Source organism: Astatotilapia calliptera, chromosome 15 (genome assembly GCF_964374335.1).
Source record: "Astatotilapia calliptera chromosome 15, fAstCal68.1, whole genome shotgun sequence".
In the NCBI taxonomy this organism is placed as follows: Eukaryota; Metazoa; Chordata; class Actinopteri; order Cichliformes; family Cichlidae; genus Astatotilapia; species Astatotilapia calliptera.
Window position 1 is genome coordinate 30,736,340 of NC_137436.1, and position 21,912 is coordinate 30,758,251.

Below are 21,912 nucleotides of genomic sequence, written 5' to 3' on the forward strand. Positions count from 1 at the left end.
GTGCCCTTTCCATTTAGATTAGGCCTGTTTGCTGTCACTTTAGCTGATAACACCACGACATCTATGTGCTCGTTCAAATCATTCTTTCTTATACTCTGAAGGAAGTCTCATGTTTGCCCCCGACTGATTAAGCCAGTGGATTAGGTCAGAGTTTCCGCAGGCATCCTCACGCTGATATTTAGATATTGCCTTGACAGCAATGATAAACTGACCCTTGGTTTTTATCCTCACGGTCACTGGTAAGACCCCAGGGTGTTTGCACAGGGCAGTAAAGATGAGTTAAAGGCCCGCGTCTCACCCACAGGAGTGTTAAACCTGGAACACGGCCATCAAAGCCCATCTGGGCCACCTGCCTGCTGCCACAGCTGCTCCGCTCAAACATCAATACGGCTCTGTGTATTCTCCACTGGCTGTCATAAAAGCTGTCAATATGTGCACCGTCTCCACGGAGAAAACACAGAAGCAGAGGGTGTTTCACAGAAAGAGGTGGCGGCTTAAAGTGTGGAAAGCTCATTTTATTTTGAAGACCAAGTTAGTCTTTGTGATGCTGCTGAACTCCATTTTGCCTGCTCATAAATGTGTTATTGCTGACAGTTATTAAAGTTTATGTTCTGCTCTCTAATCAATTACAAACCTGAGCAATTCCCAACACCTGGTTTTGGTAGAATGATGGTAGGATCATACACAAATCCATTCAGTGCCTTATCACATCAATTTATAACGAAAAAAAATAAATAAACAGAATATAAAAGTAGACAGGGCTAGCTTGTTAACCGTTTTATAATCGCAATAAATCATTTCAGAGGATTGTTTCCTGGTCTTCTCTTGGGTCAGTTGCCTTTAAAGACATTATTACGCAATCAGAGTGTGAATGAGTGAGAGCAGGTAACAACACTCCTACTGTAATTTGTTCCCCTGAAGCCACTGATTCTATCAATGCATTTTAATAAAATGTTATTTAAATGGTACCAATTCACAAGAAGGCATTTGACCTTATAAGGTAAAGACCAGAGAGTGATCTTGACATCAGTGGGATGCAAAAAGCAAAAGCATCATCATGAACTGCAGCCATTTATTTGTAAAAACACACTTAAGGAATCGGATTTCTACAACTAAAAAATGCAAAACGATAAAAATTAAAAACAAAACAACAAACAAAACTCAGTACTCCTTGAAACTGACTATTTTATTTCATCACGTGCAGCTTTTAATTTTCTCTCTCGTGACTAGCAGAAATGTCGTTTGAACAGAGTAAAGCTAGGTTTGATTCTCAGCCTGTTAGTGAATTTGGCCAGATTAGCAGCCAAGAGTTATTGCTTTCTGACCCCTGCAGGTGATGCGAAGAACAGAACAACGCTCTACGATGCCCGATATGCTCCTCGGCTCTTCAGCAACATGTAAAATAGAAAATAGCGCAAAGCAGAAAGCAATAAAAGCATAAGCCCTGCAAAGAGTCAAGGTTATTTGCAAAGGTGTGCTCCATATGCCATTTAGAGTGGCGATAAAGTGCAGGACGGACAGTTAATGTGCCATGACGCTAACGCATACAGAAAATCCATGGCACTGATTTTAGGACTTCAAGAGATCAATATGTCAATGACAACTGGAGCGTGACTGGAAAAGCACCGTTCTTAGTCAAAGGGACGCAGAATGAGAGAGATCAAACACAACAAATGAGCACGCTTTCAAAGAAGCACAAGTAGAAGCGAGACAGTGAGAAAATGCTGAAAAACAGAATCCGTGTTAACAAGTAATAAGTAAAACATATATGTGTCAGTGCACCAGTGGGGTGTCCGTTTCCAATAAGCTCAATATGAACAGCAGGATGGGCTCACAGTGGCTCTTCAGGGTGTCAGAGTGCTCTCTCTGTGGCCTCTTGTTTGCTGCATTAAAAATTAATGTGAATCCAGTTGCACGTGAGACACAAACTAGCAGGTATTCCAACACAGGCCATGTCTTTGTGTCTCACAGTACGAGTCATCTTCTATTCCTGTATGTGAAAATGCAATAACAGCGTAACAGTGTTTGCTTAATGCATGTTTGATCAATTCACGGAAATGGACACCACACAAAACACTTTCCTATTTGGGCTTTTGAAAATGGGGTCGCAGTGTCAGTGCTCTGCATCCACCGACAAATCTGTCTACGGCAACGTCTGTCTGGAAGGCTTTTAAAAAAAGAAAAGGCATTTCTCCCGTTTGATCTGCTTGTTTTCAGGCCAGCGATGCACTTTCTTGACATCTGCATCATACATTCAGCATTTCCCAGTACAGCATTAAATATTACCAGATTATTATCTGAACTTAAATTTATGTGATCATTCCTGTCTACCTGGACTGAAGCAGAAAGTACCAAGCTGAATTTCCTAAGACCTGGTGGAGAAGTGGAGCATATAAAAAGGATAAACACATTTAAAACTGGACGATTTTTGTTAAGATCAACCTATTTTATTTGTTTTTTTCTAGGTTCAAATTGATTCTTATTATCTTACACTCGGCATTAGTGAGGCTGTTTTAGCTCTGTTCCCTCTCCATTTAGACTGACTGACTGGTTGTCCATCTTAAACATAAGCTTTTAACAACATATATATATCTATATGAAAAAAGGGAAAACTAATAGCTTTAGTGGAAGCATTGTACTGTAAGCATAGAGTTTAGATTATTAGATATATTAGATAATATTAGAATATTATGAACATTATTTAACACATAGTGAGTCAGAAAGGTGACTGAAGATCATGGGAATCATCCAGCAGCCTACATCTACTGCAGCATAATTAAGGGAGGATTCAGGGTCACCTGATCCAGCCCTAACTATATGCTTTAGCAAAAAGGAAACTTTGAAGCGGGAGACAGATAGTGTCTATCTCCTGAATTAAGCTGGTTCCACAGAAGAGGGGCCGGAAAACTAAACGCTCTGCCTCCCATTCTACTTTTAAATACTAAATATATAAGTATATATACTTTAAATATATAAATATATAAGGATTAACACACAAACGTAGCCCTATACCTCTACAAACATATAAAACCATATTGTATTATCTCATAGTATATTTTGTCCTAACAAAGAGGAGAAAATCCAAACAGACCAGAATGAGAATATTTTGAAATTCTTCAAATTTACTTGAATAAATAATGACAATGGCTCATATTCAGCGTTTTCTGAAACAAAGAGCTCTACACCTGCACAGACTCTTCCTTTAGCCATTCTCCACCTCTCCATCAGCTTTAATGACATTCAACCAAAACGGCACTGAACACTGTTGTGGCTCATGTGGAAGAAGCAATTACAATCTAAAATCATTCAAACTGAACAGTCGCACATTTACAAGAACAAACTGCAAAGCTACCTTTTTTTAAGTCGACCTTAAATACACAACAAACAAAAATAGTTACAAGTTTACACAACATGACAAATTATAGAATCTTTGTATTTTACCTGAATAGTGCTGAACCAGCTGCTGCAGTGTTTCAAACTGAGCCCTGGTAGTGATGTAGTAGCCGCCGCTGTCTAGCTTGCGGATCTTATAATGCTTGACGTGGTCGCCCTTGAGATCATCCCAGTCCCGTATGGATAAGGAAAAGGCACCTGAGGAAGACAGACCAGGAGGTTCGAATCACTGAACACCAAGTTCCCATTCAACACTTCAGTACTCACTTCTACCCATCCAGTTCTGCTGCTATTCAAAAAGCAGAGGCTATCACACTACACTTTTACTACAAAAGTCTTATGAGAAATATGAGAGCTTAGAAAATACTCCATGCGTTCTACTTGTGATTACACCATCAGGCAGCTGTGAACACTTATTACTCCTAAGTAGTAAATCTGTCATGGCATAAACACACACACTTACAGGTCGATGTGTGTCAGTGTGTCTGTTTTGTGGGTTTTTTTACCCTTTGTGGTTTCACTTTCTCGGATGAGATAGGTGCCTCGAGGGTTGCCAGTAGACAGTAGCTGCCTCTCTGCATCCTTACGGCCCAGTTTACCAAAGTACCAGCTGCAAATATAGGAAAAGAAGTCAAACACAGACACACTGCAGTCACTGTGTTCAAGTCATGCATAAGGTCACATCATAGTACTACTATTTCCAGGGGTATTGCCAAAATCAGAATCAGAATCAGAATACTTTATTGATCCCTGGGGGAAATTATTTTTTGTTACAGTGCTCCATTTTAAACCAACATTAAGACAAGACAGACAATACACTAACTAAGAATAGTACAATATATACATATATATACATACATACATACATAAGTCACTCATAAATAAATAGTTGGAAAAGAAACGTGTAGTTGTAGCAGTAACCAGTGTGTTAAGTGGATGCGTTGTACAGGGAGATGGCCACAGGCAGGAATGATTTCCTGTGTCGTTCAGTGGTGCTTTTCGGTAATCTCAGTCTCTCACTGAACGAGCTCCTGTGACTGACCAGCATGTCATGGAGTGGGTGGGAGGTGTTATCCAACATTGTCTTTATCTTGGACAGCATCCGCCTCTCCGACACCACCTTGAGGGAGTCCAGCTCCATCCCCACAACATTGCTGGCCTTACAGATTAGTTTATTAAGTCTGTTGGCATCTGCAACCCTCAGCCTGCTCCCCCAGCATGCAACAGCATAGAGGATCGCACTGGCCACAACAGACTCATAGAAAATCCTCAGCATTTTCTGGCAGATGTTGAAGGACCTCAGTCGCCTCAAAAAATAGAGACGACTCTGGCCCTTCCTGTAAAGTGCTGTGGTGTTTTTAGCCCAGTCCAGTTTATTGTCAATGTGTACTCCAAGGTATTTATAGTCCTCCACAATGTCAACACTGACCCCCTGAATTGAAACAGGGGTCAAGTGTTTCCTGGTCTTCCTGAAGTCCACGATCAGTTCCTTGGTCTTTGCCAAGGAATCAGAAAATCCCGGACAGTATCATGGAGCTTTTTAGTCTGATGATGCTAAAAGACTGTTAAGATAAGCGTAATTCTCAAGAGGCCATTCATTTGTCCAACATTTGTCCAACACTGTTGGACAAATGAATGAGGCCAAAATGTGTATGATAGCACTGGAACACGGGGTTTGCGATGTCATCACTGAGAGCCCGGCTGCCAGCTGACCTTTTAACATTATGTAACACATGATGAAATCAAGTGATGATGAGACGGTCAACACTGATATTATGGATGGAGAGTAACACTGACAATCTACATTCCTACATTACATATTTGTTTCGAGTATCACAACATGGCAACTAGAGGTGGGAATCACCATACATCCCACGATACGATCTTATCACAATACTTAACGCACGATACGATATTATTGCAATTTTTAAAAATATTTTGCGATATTCAGATTCTGTACATAAAGGTAAACTTTATCAATATTCATTTTATCTAATATCAAAGTCTCGCACTCAGTCTTTCTCTCATTTCAGTCAGTTTTATTGTTGACAAACTGAACGGTTTGTATTACAGTCTAGTCCAACTTAACTGAATGCAACCATCTGGTACAATTATAGCTATTCTGAACTATGCAATTTATGAAAACTATGCAGCCCATTCAGCAACTGAAGAATTTGAAAGTAAATTAAAACAAAATATAATTTTACATTAAATAAAAAAGTTTTAAACTTAATTAAAATAAAACATGTCTTAAATTAAAATAAGTAAACTGTCATGTTTATTGCTGCCAAAAAACAAGTTAAACACATTTGGACAGTGAAGGAATGTCAGGATTCTTGCTCAGAAAAAGGATCAACATGCTCTGAAGTCAGAGTTCCAGTCCACAAAAACTTTTTTTGTAACAAAATATCGATTTCTGCTGTCCCTGTATCGCTACATTATTAGCAAACAAAATATCACGATACTACACAGTATCGATTTTTCCCCCCACCCCTAATGGCAACGTGAGAGCAATAATTTGGAAAACAATTCGTGCTCAACACTACCCAGCAGCTGTCTCTGCTCCCCTCACAGATTTCTGAGTGCCCTTTCAACTGATGGATGTACTACAACCCTAAGCTCCATCAACAAGAGCATCAATTACTGCTTTGTTAGCTACATTTAACTACATTTTTTATAGAAAAAAATACACTGCTCAAAAATCTTAAGGGAACACCTGATCATCACAGTATAAGTTAGTCAGTTAAACTTTAGGGATATCAATCTGTCCAGCAAGGATGCATAAACTATTGTGAGTGGATTCTAAATGCTTTGGTGTAAATGAAAATAACAACAGGTAAAGTATAAAATCAACAACAAGACTGTCACGGTCCTGGGTCGGTGACTCAGTGGTTTTGTATTTTTGAATTATTATATAGTTTCTGAGTTCATGATTTGTCCCTGCTAGTCTCCTAGTTTTTGTCTCAGTATTTCTAGCTCCCTAGTTTTTTAGTATTTGCTGATTTCAGGTTTTGTTATGTGCCTTCCCTGTGTTCCGTGTTGTGTCTAGTCTGTGCCTTCCTGTCCCACATTTCAGGTTCATTGTGTTAAGCTTACATGTCTTGAGTTCAGCCTGTGTGTTTCCTGTTTTACTTTGATGGTCCTGGTCCTTTGTCAGTGTAGTCTGATTTACTTCCTGTGTCTCGTTATGTCAGATTAATCCCAGCCGTGTGTTCCTCCTGTTATGCATTCCTGCCTCGTTACCTGGTGTGTATATAGTGTGTGCTTTCCTTTGTTCAGTTTGATCGTCTGCGTTTCCTCCTGCATGTTATCATCCTCTGTGGTTCCTTTGGATTACCTCTGTCCTCGTGTTTCCAAGTTTTCTAGTTTCAGGTTTGCGTTATCTTAATGCTTAGTTTTGGTTAGTTTTCTCTGTGCCACCTGTTTGTACTTTTGTTCAACCATCAATAAAGGCTTTTGTTATCATCCACCTTCGTCTCAGTTTGCCTCCACTTGGGTCCTCAGCCTCATTCCTTCCATGCCAACTGCCCCGGCAGACGTGACAAAGACAACCTCCAACAAGAGATCGTCGTTCTCTCCTTGTCCCCCTGACTCAATTTTCTTTCGTTTTTTGTTTTCAATAGGATCCTTGTCACTACTGGTAGCATGAAACAGTACCTGTAGTCCATTCAAGTTGAAGAAGTAGTCTGGCTCTTTTAGAAAGGCACATAGGGTTTTCTGCATCTCCTAATACAGTCTCACAAGTGTTCAGGAGTAGCAAGAGACATGAGAAGAGCTGGGCAGGGATATATACATGCATTAACCCTGAAGCTGGACCAGTATGTACTTCTTTGTGTGAGCAGGGCATCATTACCAGAGCCCTCCAAAATGACCTCCAGTGATCTACTTGTGCATGTTTCCCAACAACATGTCAGAATCAGATGCTATAAGGTTGACATTAGTGCCCTTTATCAGGCCCTGTGCTGACAGACCAACACCATATAGTTTGAATGGCATTCGCCAGAGAACACCAGAACTGGCAGGTCTGCCACTGGTGCTTCATTCTCTTGTCCTATGTGAGCTCGTTAGCTTACCACTGTATGAAAATGCTTCTCTACAAAGCTAAATGCACAAGAATAATATAATTCTTCACAGTGAATTGACTGAATCTTGATTCAGAAAAACATCTGTGTGGAAGATTACAATAATCCAGCCGTTTGATGTCTGAATCAAACATAATACTCTTTATAGTGTCACATAAATGCCATTTTATAAGGCCAGTAGAAAAGCTTGCCTTGAGTATAAAGTATAAACTGTTCCTCTCTCCTGAACTTCCTTTCTCAGAAGGTTAACGTGCAGCTGTCAGTCTGAAGCTTCACATCCACTAATCTCAAAGTACTTCAGAGCACATTCTCTATGAAAGTCAGCGGGTATGAACAAGTGCACGCTCACACACATATGCTACTTACTCTTCAGCCTGGATAGAGTCCACTGGAGCCACATAATTACTGGGAATGTAGCCGCTGCCACCGGTAGTGAGGGAGCGAGCATCCCACCAGTCCCCTTCACTGAAAGACAAAAAGAGGAATAGGGTGAGGAAAGGAGAACATTTATACAACTTCATTTTATATGAGCTGACATGCTCTGGTCCACTCACTTGTGCAACATATATAGAACTCTATAATCCCTATATAAGTTTAAAATTAAGAAACAGCTAAAAGAAATGCACGTTATCAAAGAACAGCTCAATGAGTTCAGGAGAGCATATTTTAGCCGCTGAAGTAAGAACATAATGACGATATAATAAAGATGTATTTTTTTGAAGGTGTATATTATTATTTCCTCATCATCATGAACTGGGAAAGAGGGCTTTTACTTATGCTGCCCCTTTCACATGGAACATGATGCAAAAAGACTGGAAGATAGCAGATCTTATTTCATTAAATGCTTTTAAGTCCAGATTGAGAGAGCCAGAGAAAAATGTTTTTAAAATGTAATTGTTATTTATAATATGTATGTAACTTTGTAATTTCAACGTGTTGTCGCCTCTTGGCCAGGACTCCCTTGCAAAAGAGGTTTTTAATCTCAATGGGACTTTTCCTGGTTAAATAAAGGTTAATAATAAAAAATAAAAAAATCAGAAAACACGTTATAAAAAGCTGAAGCTGGTCCTGATGTTTCCTAACGAGACGAGGAAGAAACTGAGATTCTGGGTTCATCCAATCCTCATGAGAAGGCAGCAGCAAGGAGACTTTCATGGTTTAAACCAGGAGTTCGAGTTAAAGCACCACATCTGGAAAAAAATTCACAGAGGCTGAGGTGAAATAGTACTATACTAATAATTATAATATATTATAATAATTCAACCAGGCTGCATTTTGAGCTACAAGTACACTCGTTGCCAAATGCAGTCATCTGATTGGTCAGTTCTGTTTATTTAGACCTAAAAAATCTGAAAACTTGAGCTTGGCTTGGCTCAAAAAATGAAGTGTTCTATAATGTTCTACTAGAAATAATCTCCAAGGACAAGCACTATATCCCCCAGTCCTCTGAAATGTTTGTTGAAAAACTACTGCTGGCCTCCAAGTTCTTAATTAATAATAAGCAATCAATTGTAATCAAATAATAATTAAAGTTCTAAAACAGACGTCTTGATATGAAGACTATAATGTCAAAAAGGAATTTGACATTAATAACGTCCTGCACTATAGTTTCATAAGTAGCTAAATCAATAATTTTGACCCATATTAAAAATATAAAGACAAAGTATGGAGATCACAAAACACTGAGAGGTGGAATCACACCAGTAGTTTAGAGTTTCAGATTGGATTTGCCAACAAAAGTAAAAATGTACTGTAGTACAGCGGTCCCCAACCCCCCGGCCTCGGACCGGTACCGGTCCATGAGTCGTTTGGTACCGGGCCGCGAGAGTTGAGGCTCAGGTGTGAAATGTATGGTTTTCAGGGTTTTTATCGGTTTTCAGCGTTATTTTGTTATCGTTTTTATCATTAACTCGGTTTTCCTGGGTCTTTTCACGTGTGTTATGAATAAATCTTCTTTTTTCCGTACCAGTACTAGTTTTATCCGCGACACCTTAAAGGCCGGTCCGTGAAAATATTGTCGGGCATAAACCGGTCCATGGCGCAAAAAAGGTTGGAGACCGCTGCTGTAGTATCTAACAATGTACCCTTCGTCTCTCCATCTCTGTGCTAAAACCGTGCCTCACTGACATGCTGTACCACTCTGCACTTATTACTATCATGTCCCTTACACACTGGGAAGGAATGGCTTTAGATGTGTGTGAGTTTATCTATGCATGAGAGAGACGGTTATAAGACAGAGAAAGAGACAGAGAGAGGGGAGTGGAGGAAAGGGGAGGAGCGCAGAGGCGTTGCTGAGCCTTCATTTATTCTGAATAAAGCCATGATGAGGATTGCCTGGGGACGACATCCCAGGCAGAAACAGACACGCTTCCCTTTGTTCAGAGGGGATCCCTTGGGAAGGGAGGGAGAGAGGCACACATGAAGTCTCAACAATAAACCTTCTGAGGGTAAAAAGTATGCAGCAGTAAGAGGATGTGTTTTTCTGTGTAATGTCGATATGTGTGTTTGCATGGAACCGGGGAGGCATAAACAGACGGGGTGGGGTGAGCCCCAGTCTGTCCCGCTGCCTCTTTTGTCTCCTGAAACAAACCCTTTAAACCAACTCTGCACCACCACAAAAAGACTGAAAACAACAACGAGAGTAAACAAGGAACCTCCCTCCTGTCTCCAAATGGATTCAAATCCTCTTTCCCTGTGGTGACTGCTGATGAGAGTATAATTAAATACAGCACTGTGTCGACTGAGACGAGTGGTACAGACGGCCATTCACACCACAGCACGTTTATTCATAGCCTGTGGTCGGATCAGAACAATTCAAGTTGAATTTACTAATAGTGTAATCGTGTAGTGTAGGATTCTTTTTCTTTATTATGTCTGATGAAGCTACACAATAACACGCTCAATGGTGGCTTACAAAAAACCTGAGCTGAAGGGAGTGGCTTCTAAACATTCAGAGATGTTTCCTTTAGGATGCCATCATGTAACACAAAGGAGACACATTGCCTTCTGTCAGCTGAGACTCTCCCAGAACTAGTTTGTTGCCCAGGCAGGCGGGGGCATCTGTTAGTCACTGCCAGCTCTGACAGGCTAGAGCAGACGAAGGCTTTAGGCAATTTTACTGCCTTTCTCCACCAGGGGTCAGTGTGGGCAGCTGAAAGGAGCCCTGACCATACTTGAGGCGTGGGTGGATGGAGAGAGGTGGAAAGGAGAGAAGTAAGGGAGTAAAGATATAGCAATCTATGTTTCATGCTGGGGAGAAAGACATACAGAAAGGAGGAAGAGGAGGGAGGTTGGGGCTTTAATGACACTTTTTTCCTGCTCTGGCTGGAGCCCTGGAAAGGCCGAGGTGTGTTGTGGAATGTGGGTGTGGCGAGAAGGAAGGCTAACCTTGTTGTGCCATAAGGCACTCATGTATGGACAAGAGGCTGAAAATGAAAATGAATCAGAAGAAAACTCACATGGGAACTGCATTACCTTTTAACAATAGAGGCTTGTGCTTGTTTATAATATAGTATCAGTAAGACCACCAATACAAACATCCATGTTACTAAAATTAGCAGCACTGACTCACTTCTACAAGGAATCACGGGGAATTTGTGAACTTCTTTCCCATTTTTGACCTAAATTTAGTCTCTAAGGTTTATATAGATTGCTCCACCGTTAGAATTTACTTAGAATTTTCTCTGAAACCAAAAAGATAAATTTGTGCAATTTCCACATTATTTCTAACAAACTACTTCAAGCTGCTGCCCGATTAATTTGACAACCCATATTAGCGTGTTGATTTATTTATATTTATCAAGGACAATGGAAATCAAGATTGTAAAAGCCAAAAGCTGAAAACTTAGCGGTCCACCCTCTTAACTCAATATGGTCACTCCAAAACCAGTGGGTGACAATTACCATTTATATACATTGATCTCAGTCAGGGAAAGCAAGGTAGCACTACTTGCCCAGTGAAATCAAAAAATAAACATCAATTTCAAAGCAAAAGATTTCTTTCCCTTTGCATCTCAAACAGCGCTCTTCATCATAGCCTGTCTCATCTCTCTCCGTCTCTTAAAAATTACTGCCATATTGTTGTCGCTGGAAGCAGCCTTAACTCTGAATGACTATGAGTCCAGTGAAATCTGAAGTGTGTCTCATTTCTGCTGGTGTATCTGTCCTGATTTAAGCTTGTCACAATGTAAAGTCAGCAGCTTTTTCTGGTGTCTATGTGTGAGCATTGTGGATAAACCTCTCGTATTTGACAAGAAACTGATAAGAGACAAGAGACTAGCGAGGTAGACAAGCTGCTGCTGGCTCTGCTTTCACTGCTCTGAGATCAGTTACCATCTGCACCTACTGTTAGCAAGTAAACAAGCTTCTGTGATTTCTCATCTTTGCATATAAGTTTGATCTTATTAGCCTTATAAGGAAAACTGAAGTCAATATCAGTGTTATACACTATACAGTGTTATATACTAGATTGATAGAAACTTTGTTTTCATGGTTGCATTCTTCTTACAAGTAATAAACCCAACTTTTCTCTGAAAAATAAATATTCAATTTTGAAATCCAGCAGCAATATACCAGCAACATAATACTGTCACTCCACTGTGTTCATGTGCTTAGAAATCACAAAACTAACAGCAACACTCACAGCCTACTGTTTAATTCTGAAACTATATGGGTCCCCTCTGCAGTGCTATTCTGCACATGTACTGAGCAACCTTATTACAATGAAATGTGAAGGAGAACAGGGTCACAGCGCAGTCCCAGCAGTGTTCATGCTCTCCTCAAATGTCAGCGCACTGCCGCAGGAACCCAAACAAACAGAGGCAGGCTGAGATGCAGCCGGATGCAGACACAAAGACAATGAAAACCATCAAGGATAGTTAAAGAGCTGGCAGATGATTGTGGCTCTTTTCTTGTTCAGTTTCACACACACACACACACACACACACACACACACACACACACACACACACACACACACACACACACACACACACACACACACACTTTGCTGCAGTTCTGCTGACTAGCAGAAAGGCAAGCCAACATGACTGTGGGTGTAACCTAGGCACTTCCTGTTCAGAAGGAAGTCTTGAAGTTACACTACACTCATCACTGCTGGTTGGAGATCCTGCTCCACCCTCTGTAAAATCATGACTGTCATATTGCTTGTTCAAGCCACCACTTTTACCTCATGTGAAAGGCTCTGCACCCTTTAATGCCATACCCTATGAAAAGCTGCTGCCAATTCTGGCTTTCTCAACCAGCTACTGTGGTCTTAGGTCTTATTTCATGGTTTGAATAATTGAGTTTTCAACGCTGAGGTTGCCAGAGCAGAACACAGCTTTTATGTTTCACAAACTGAAGCAGTAAAGCAGGCTTATTTTGGGCTCTTTCCTGCTCTACATTATGAAACCAAAACATTTCTTTTTCGTGTACAAGCTGCCACTTTCGACTCATCTGAAAACTTGTCTGCACCTCTCCAAGTAGCTAGCGCCATCTTCTCGTAGACTTGCATTTCTCCTGAGTGTGGACAGACTGATAAGCAGCTGCAACTTACGTGCTGTTGATAATCTGGAACCTCTCTCCCTTCTTGAAGCTGAGGTCATCTTCTGTCCGTGCCTCGTAGTCATAAAGTGCCACAAAGAGGGTGACTCCTGCAGGAGGGACCAAACCATAGTGTCAGCGCTAGGAGGATTAGCAAGAAAATCCAGTTTAAAATTACACTCTGAACTGAAATGAGCTGCAACAACAGCTCCTTCACAATGAGGATAAAGGAACAACTGTGTGAAGTACATTGTATGGTAGCAGATCTTTTTAAACTTTTAAAATCAGAACAACATGACTTTTTAGATGCAACTCCTAGAAGGTAAAAATTAAAGATCTTGTACAAGAACTTCAGCCGAATGGGTGAAGACAAAAGCAGAAAAAATGGAACTATTTGATTGATTGTATACTATTGTATGGTACTAAGGAGGTTCTTAAAATATATTAAAACTATTTTTGGTTGGCAGTTGGAACTGTTTAGCCTGAGGTAGTAGAGACTGACTGTACATACACTAGGATAGGTTCTGCTGTAGCTCCGTAATGTCCGTTCAAAGCTTTTTCTAACATAGTCACGATCCAAATCCTCTTTAACATGTTCAGTGTTGATGAGACTCCTTCTACACACAAGTACTGCCGTCACTTTCTGTGTATATAATCAAGTGCTCTTTGAGGATAGACTGTTAGAATGTTTAGCCCTTAACTCCCTTCGCAGCATTAATTTCACCGATAACCACAAAATGCTGAAGATTCTTGAAAGAAGATCAAGGAGGAGATACGATGCTGCCAACCATGGCTAAATTGGAAAGAGCGATGGACAACAGCACCGTCCATCTTTCCAGAGAGACATTGATCGATTGCACTGGGTTGAAGTCCAATGACTAAATCAGAAACAGACAAAAACGAGCTAAAAAGATACAAGTTCAGTTTCTGTACAATTATGGTGTGTGGTGGATGTGAATACTGGATCATCTGAAAGATAAAACATAAACATTGAAATATCAGATAGAAACCTTGTTTTATAATGGTTTCAAACCATCAAACCGACACGTCAGACACAAACTAAATCCACCAGCTTCCTGCAGTTTACCACAAGTTATATTTATGACCTTCTAATACCTTTGTTAATGCCACTATGGTTAAGCAATTTGACAAAGCAATAATATTTGGTTCATGTAGTTCATTGCAGGCTTGCCCATGTCCTTGTCACCGTGGAAATCTTGTATGTAGGCTATCAATTTAGGCTAATATGTTAGAGCTGCTTGACCTGGAATTGCTGCTTTTCACTGATTTGATTCCTTCTGTGCCAGGATCGAAACCCTTGAGCAATATTTTGAGATTAATTTTAAATTGTAATGTTAGAAGAAAAAGCTGTATGTTGATTCCTGCTTCTCAGGTCTTAGCATTCTGAATATTTGAAGACCTGATTTACCAGTTAAGTCCTTATTTTTAGATTATTGTCTTCATCTTTTTAAGGATTCGGGAAGGCTTTTAGTCTAAAAGAACCAGCGAGTCTTAATCATACAGATCACGTTTACTCTGTGACACTATATGCTTTATATTTGTAGACTAACTTTTGCAGAATCAATATTCTCCTCCACCAGTTTTGTTAATTTACCTCTTATCACAGATGTAAGAAAGAACAGTATCCTTTAAATATCTATCTCAGCACTGTTTTCTGACCCTTACACACCTTTTATAGAATATGTTATTGGATAACAGGAGGTCAACAATAAAAAGAGACTAAGGAAGAAAGAAATTCAAACTGGTACAGTAATAAAAAAGCAATAGAAGAAACAATCAAAAAGGCATTTTGTCTAGACACTGGCTCAGTCAAATTCTGGCAACATTGTGACATGGAGTGATCTTTGCTTACCTTTAATTGAAGCTAAAACCCACACAGAACTGCTAAAACTGCTACAAGATAGTTTCAAAGTGTTGGCAAAAGTTCAAAATTGACCTTACAAGCCAGAGCTCCTGCTTGCCTAAAGCAAATCCACCACTTCAATTAGATAAAGCTGACAGTAATGTGAATGTAGCAGCAGGGCAGCCAAAGGTCTGACATTGAATTGTCCAGTGACAGAAGCTTGAATATGGACTTACTTCAATCCAGCCTGACTCCCATCAGACTGGCTAAAACTCGAGATAAAGACCAGTGGCCTGCAAAACCTTTTCAGCCATGCCAGCATTATCTCAACGACTCCACACAGACAAGACTGAAAACATCAAGCTGGCTGAAATAGAGCAGAAGTTGTTGTTTTCCCTTTCAAAAGCCATTACAAAGTGACTTTTATGAACAAATCTCGAATGCCTTTCTGCTTCTCTGTTTGTCACACCAAACTGCAATAATCCTGACAACAAGGCAGGTGTTGTGGAAAGTTCAACTGGAAAACCTCGCAATGTGTGAAACGAAAGCAGTTATGTAATGCTTTCAATGTCCAAATAACGATTCTACTGACTGGGACTGAGTCAAATGAATGCAACGACTTGGATAAGTGAGAGCAAAACAACCTGCTTATACAATATGAGTACTTATTAATACAGTGTGAAACCCTTACTCTGTCTTTACACTGTATTTGTAATGTTACTTATAACAGATACAACTTCGAAATCTAAAGTTGTTAACAGTAACATCTGAAAGGTTGAAACATCATTTTTATAACAGGCTTTACATGGCAGAATCTGTAATCTAGCTGTGTTTGTATTTTCTATAACATTTTACCACAAATAAAACAGATTAAACAGTTACCTCCTCCTAACCTGCTGATATCATTAGCTGCTATTAGCCCATTCTGCATCTATTAATGTGGGTATATAATGCTTTGATATTTGCTGAGTTTACCCATTTTTTGGTTAACATTACATAAAGCAGAAAATGATACTTGAGGTAATTTACAAACAACCCCATAATTTGTACAGAAAAGTAGCTGTAGCTCGATTGCACCATCTGGAGCACAGTTGAACACACATGCGAGTGGCATAATATGGCAAGTTGGTAACTACTTTGGGAAATACATTGATGGAAAGTTTTCCTCTTTCAATATTAGGTGAACATACTTCACGTAGATATGCAGAGAAAAAGCAAAAATCTAGTTCTGGTAAGTTATAGAAAGAAAATTGTTTTCTGCTGACTTTTTAGTGGATATATATAATGTCACTTACAGAGCGTGATATTTTATTAATTTCAACATATTGGCGGATGTTCTTTTTTCTTGAAACACATAAAACATAAAGGTAAGTGTAGTTCTTTATTGTTCCAAACACATATGCCACCAACAAGGAAGCCCTCTGGTGGACAAGCTATACAACGTCAACACACATAACATAGTTGAAGGGTGTTTCTTATTTCTTCTTTTTTTAAATTTAATGGCTATTACTGATACTGATAGACTGACAAACAGATAATATCAAACAGACCATTTTTCAATGCTATTTGAATGATTGTCTTTCGCCAATTAAAAAACTACTGCGATGACGGAGATACCTCTTATGGGAGGTTAAAGTACAGACAAGAACATGTAAACAGCCATACGTTACCATACGCATGCACGCAAAGCTCCTGAAAGTTGAACAAGAAAGTTGGTCTTTGAACTGGAATTTATCTTAACGACAGACAAAAACTTCTCTGATTATCTGGATGCTCATCTTTCTTCCACCATTTCATCAACTGTAACTGTAATGATATTATCAATAACAAATGATGGCTCCAGTTATGAAAATAAGACCCCAAATCAAATATTATCTTTTAACAGCTCGGAAATCCAATTTTAGTTTCGCTCCATTTGTCTCGCCTCGTAACAGGTCTCAGGTCTGAGACGACAGCAGCTGTTTGATGCTGTGGAGTGTTTGACATATGAAAGCTGAACAGGCAATTCTTTAGAGTCCACTTACACCGGCTTGATAATTCAAGTAATTTCTCATCAGAGTCTCATCAAACGGATTCTTTGTCAGGAGGCAGCAGTGATATGAAGAGGCTTGTTGTGGCGCTCTGGGTGATGGAACTGCAGATAAAGAGGACCTGCTGTTACTTATGTGAAAAACCAACACAGATGCGAGAGGAGACCTTTAAAAAGAGTGTTTGATTGAAACACTCGAGTTCTCCAACCGAACAACATCAACAAAACCTTCAAGCCAGAACAGCTGTTTGTGGTGTTTGAATGTTCGATTAGGTCAGCAGAGGTGAGCGCCAACTATAAACTAGTTTATCGATCAGAGTTGTCTGTTGCGATGCCACTCAATTAGTTACATAAGACCATGGTACTAGCCGAAAGTTTCCATTTGGGGAGAATGACATCAGCAAAAGATCAACTGATCAATAAGATTTCAGATACCAGCTCCACTGAAGGGGCTGACTGGGGCTGAGGAGAATGAGCTAGGCAGCTGCGTTATAACAAGGCTTTAAAGGGAAGGCCGGCTTACATCCAAATTTCTCCCACCAGGAGAAAATTAAAGAGCTAAACCCCTCTCTGCTTCTCTACCACCGTGTGGATTTGGATTATACAGAGCAGAAAAATAATCCACACTTTCAGGGAGTGTTCTGCTAAGTTGAGTGGAAATGCAGAGTTCCTCTGCATAGCAGCCTGGACTCAATCAAACACAAAGGATATCCTGAGTAGGAATATTCCCTACCTAAACAATGAAACCGGCACACAAAGGCCGGTGCTAATGCCAGTCGGACATTCCTGACATGGCCGGGCTGGGGTCGGACTGTCGAGGTTTTTGGGATGTTATGGGAAGTCTTTAACAGCAAGAGAAACCCCTCTTAGTTTGCTTTTGCATATGGAGGCGTATGCCTGTGGGTGGCTGTGAGCACAACACTATTACTAGGCCCAGTCAGCACCTTAATTGTGTGGGACTGAAACAAAAAGAACTAACACTCACACTTCAGGCTGTGATGGAAATCCTTCCCGTCTTCTGTCAAGCAATAAAGAGTATTTTCTCCAAGAAATTTGTTATTTACTCCCTCTATGTTGCTTGTTTGCAAAATACCATTTGTCTCTCAGCAGCATTGTCCTCACACTTCACATGACAGGACTGCTCAGATGCGAAAGCAAAGATGGAACAAGGATATGATCAGTTTTCTGCTTCTCTTCTGCAGTGATTTTCTAAGGGAGAGTTGCTCTTTTTATATGTCACACTATTCCCAAATGGTAACTAACAACTACAAACACAGTCTAATCTGTTTGCCACTGAGCAGATCTGCAAAAGAAGCTGAATATAAAGGTTTTTTTGCCCTATATCACAGCAGTGGTGACAGGCAAGCTCTGCTCTTTGTTTTCCCATTCTGTTATCATCCAAGTCCAGGGATCAAAACTGGCTGTTGTGAGCAGAGTCATCAAAGTCTTGATACGCTTCAAATGAACTTGAATTGTCTGGCATCCTCATGGCAGAATTGCAGTGGGAAAGTGGTATTCTTTGTCCCACTTGTTAATGTTAATGATACAAAGAAGTTCAAAAGACACAATTCATGGAGATAATGGTGGCCAAGGGAGGCGTTTTCAACCCACAGTGAAAGGGACGACTTTTTGTCTTCCCTGTTAATGTGCTTTTAGAATTTAGAAAATATAACTTATAAAATATAACTAAATGCTTTTTAAAACTGAAGAGAGACATTGCAGTCATATTTGTTGGGATCCTAAAGTCTGAAGCACCGTTGGATTTTATACTTCACTGTTGTAAAAGTTCAATTAGCTTCAACTCTGACTTTGTTTGGCGTTGACCTTCCAATTTGCAACTAATAAGATCACAGCTGTCCACGATGTAACCCGTGATAAACTTGTGATAGATGAAAAGGTTATTGTCTCTGTGTTTGAGTCCTCAGAAGCCTACGACAACACCGTCATGTTCTGCCACGATCTTAGCTGGAACACTACAGCATCCAACAACAACACTAATACCTGTCGACAGACATACTAGAAACTTCAGTCAGTTTCCTTTGCAGGGTAAATTGGCATACCAGCACTGTGTTTAATCACAAATTTAGGGCAAAGTTTTAGAGCACATGAAAAAATGTTTTAATAAAAGATTTGGTAATTAATGGAGGGTTTATGACTGTACGGAGATGAAAGGAAATAACTAAGGCTTCATTTATAATTTAAAACTGAACCTAAACCTTTTGTGCATAGGTAAAGCACAGGTGTAGTGTAAGGACGGCACTGGTACAATGTAGGTAAGGTAAGGTGTAGGTACAGCACAGATAAAAACAGTCAAGGCGCAACAGGAGATGTATACATCTGTGTACTTGCCACAGCACTTGCCACTCACTTGTACACCACTTGCATTTAATCATCACTTATTGTTATTTTTTTCCCAGCCTCCCGACCCCAACCACCAGCAGGTTACGGCTGATTGATGTCCCTTCCTGAGCCTGGTTCTACAGGAGGTTTCTTCCTGTTAAAAAGGAGTTTTTCCTTCCCATTGTTGCCAGTGCTTGGACATAGGCATCCACACTATTGAGTTCCTGTTTCTCTTTATTGTGTGGATGCCTTAATAGGCATCCACACTATTGAGTTCCTGTTTCTCTTTATTCTTTATTATTCCGGGTGTTTCCGTACACTTTTTGCCGTGGATCTACTTCCACAATTTTTGTGCTATTTTCACCGTTCAAACTCTAAACTGTTCTGCTCTTTCTGCTAATGCCGGCTATGACTTTTGGTGTTTATTACTATTATACTTTTTAAAATATTACACTTTTTTCCTTTAATTTGTCCCATTGAAATGAATGGGAAACTTCCACAATTCTGCTAAAACTTTCTTGTCTTTGAAACTTAACTACTGCCTCATACTTTCACCTAGAAACTTCATTCAAACTTTAAAATGTTCTCAAATGATTTGGCTATTCCTGTATGATTCAGCTTTTTCAGATCTTCTACCGTTTTAATCTTATCCCTCTTTGAGTTTTCAGTTGCAAAATTGTGATTTTTCAGAAAATACATGCGTTGCTATGGTTGCTATGCAATTAACTCAGAGGGGACAGTGAAACTGTTTGAATTTTCTCTTCATGTCCAAACAACTTCTTGCTACTCGCTCAATTTCCACTCAAGCCCCACACATTATACATCAAAACGTAGGTATTTTTGCTGGCTTTCAGAAAATGTCACTATCATTGTTGTGGGACTTATAGATTTTTTGCAAATCTCCTCAGAGTAACACAAAGTCAGAAAACTCTCCATATAAACTCAATGGAGAGTTTGTTCAAAATCACCGCTGGATTTCTCTAATGAGAGGCATTTTCAAATTGTCATATCTCCTTAACGAAGCGAAGTTAAGACATGAGGCTTGTCCCCGTATATGTTCAGACACTCCTGACGCTCACAATTCAAGAATTTCTTTCTCACCTATTACCGTTCTGAAATGAGTTGGACTTGTTTGAGGGTAGGAAATTTGTCCCTCGCTCAGATTTCATCAGATTTCAATCTCTGGAAATGAACCACTTTTTTCTCTCGTCATATCTTTTTGATGGATTTCCACAGAGCCCTGAAAATTTCCATGACTGTTCACCAAAGCCTGCTGTTTCTTACGGTGAAAGAATGATTTTGATGCTCCATATAGATTTTGAGTTACCAAAGGTTGTTTGAGCGCAAGTCAAGGCAGTTTTTGCTTCGCCTCTACTCAGTTACAGTGTATTACAAGTCATATATCTTTAATAATTTATGTTTTATCTCTGAACTATGAAGACCTGAAGATTCCCCCATCTCTTCTGAATAAAACGATGCCTGAATGACCGTTCTAGCCTCTACGGTTAGGAAATTATGGCCATTTGTTCGAGGGGAATCCTGAATGTCAGAAATACACTGAAGAAAACTCACACCTCTCTCTGTGTCTGTGTGTGTAAGGGCTGACTACAGCAGGTGCAGCTAATTTAACTGACCTTCATATACCAAGCCCAGACTCTCCACAGCTCCTGTTCCCTTTACTCTCTGTGTATGTGTGTCTGTGTATCAATATTTCTCCTATGTTTAGGTATTACTCCTCAATCATAGTATTTCTGCTAAAGCAAAGTACTTCTACTACATCTTAGTACTTCTGCTAAATCATAGTATTTCTGCTAATTCATAGTATTTTTGCAAAATCATGGTATTTGTGCAAAATCATGGTTTTGGGGCCAAATATTTCTGTTATTTTATAATATATGTGCTGAATATATTATATGTGCCAAATCATAGTATTTATCCCAAATTATAGTATTTATGCCAAATTACAGTATTTCTGCTAAAACGCAGAAATAGTACCTTTTAGCAGGAATTTCTACCAAAAGATAGTACTTCTGCTAAATCAGAGTATTTCTGCTAAACCAGAGTATTCCTGCCAAATCATAGTATTTGTACTGAAACATGGTACTTCTGCCCAATCATAGTATTTGTACTAAATCATAGTACTTGTGCCAAATCATAGTATTTATACCCAATCATAGTATTTCTGCTAAATCATAGCATTTGTGCCAAATCATGGTATTTGTGCAAAAACATAGTATGTCTGCAAAACCATAGTATATCTCTTATGTTATAGTATTACTACTAAGGCATAGTATTTCTGCCAAATCATAGTATGTGTGCCAAATCGCAGTATTTATACCAAATCACAGTATTTGTGGTAAAACATAGTATTTCTGCCATATTGTGGTATTTGTGCAAGAACATTGAACTGTTATGTTATAGTATTACTACTAAGTCATAGTATTTCTGCATTGTTATAGTATTTGTACTAAAACGTAGTATCTCTGCCAAGTCATAGAATTACTGCAATTTCATAGTTTTTTTTAGGAAATCTGTTATGTTATAGTATTACTACTAAGTCATAGTATTTCTGCCAAATCATAGTATTTGTGCCAAAGCATCGTATTTGTATGGAGTCATAGTATTTCTTCTAAGTCATAGTATTTCAATCAAATCTCAGT

General features: G+C 39.5%; 1 protein-coding gene across 4 annotated transcripts in view; it reads right to left on the bottom strand.

Annotated features, from left to right (window-relative positions):
• fynb (FYN proto-oncogene, Src family tyrosine kinase b) overlaps window positions 1-21,912 on the bottom strand; it is a 100,300-nt gene that overhangs the window by 13,492 nt on the left and 64,896 nt on the right. For all 4 annotated transcript variants that reach the window (XM_026193790.2, XM_026193788.2, XM_026193789.2 and 1 more), the window contains 4 exons: window positions 13,033-13,129; window positions 7,842-7,940; window positions 3,900-4,003; window positions 3,442-3,591 (listed from right to left, as the gene is read on the bottom strand). In XM_026193790.2, coding sequence (XP_026049575.1) covers window positions 3,442-3,591; window positions 3,900-4,003; window positions 7,842-7,940; window positions 13,033-13,129 — 450 coding nt within the window. The remainder of the gene's footprint in view (window positions 1-3,441; window positions 3,592-3,899; window positions 4,004-7,841; window positions 7,941-13,032; window positions 13,130-21,912) is intronic.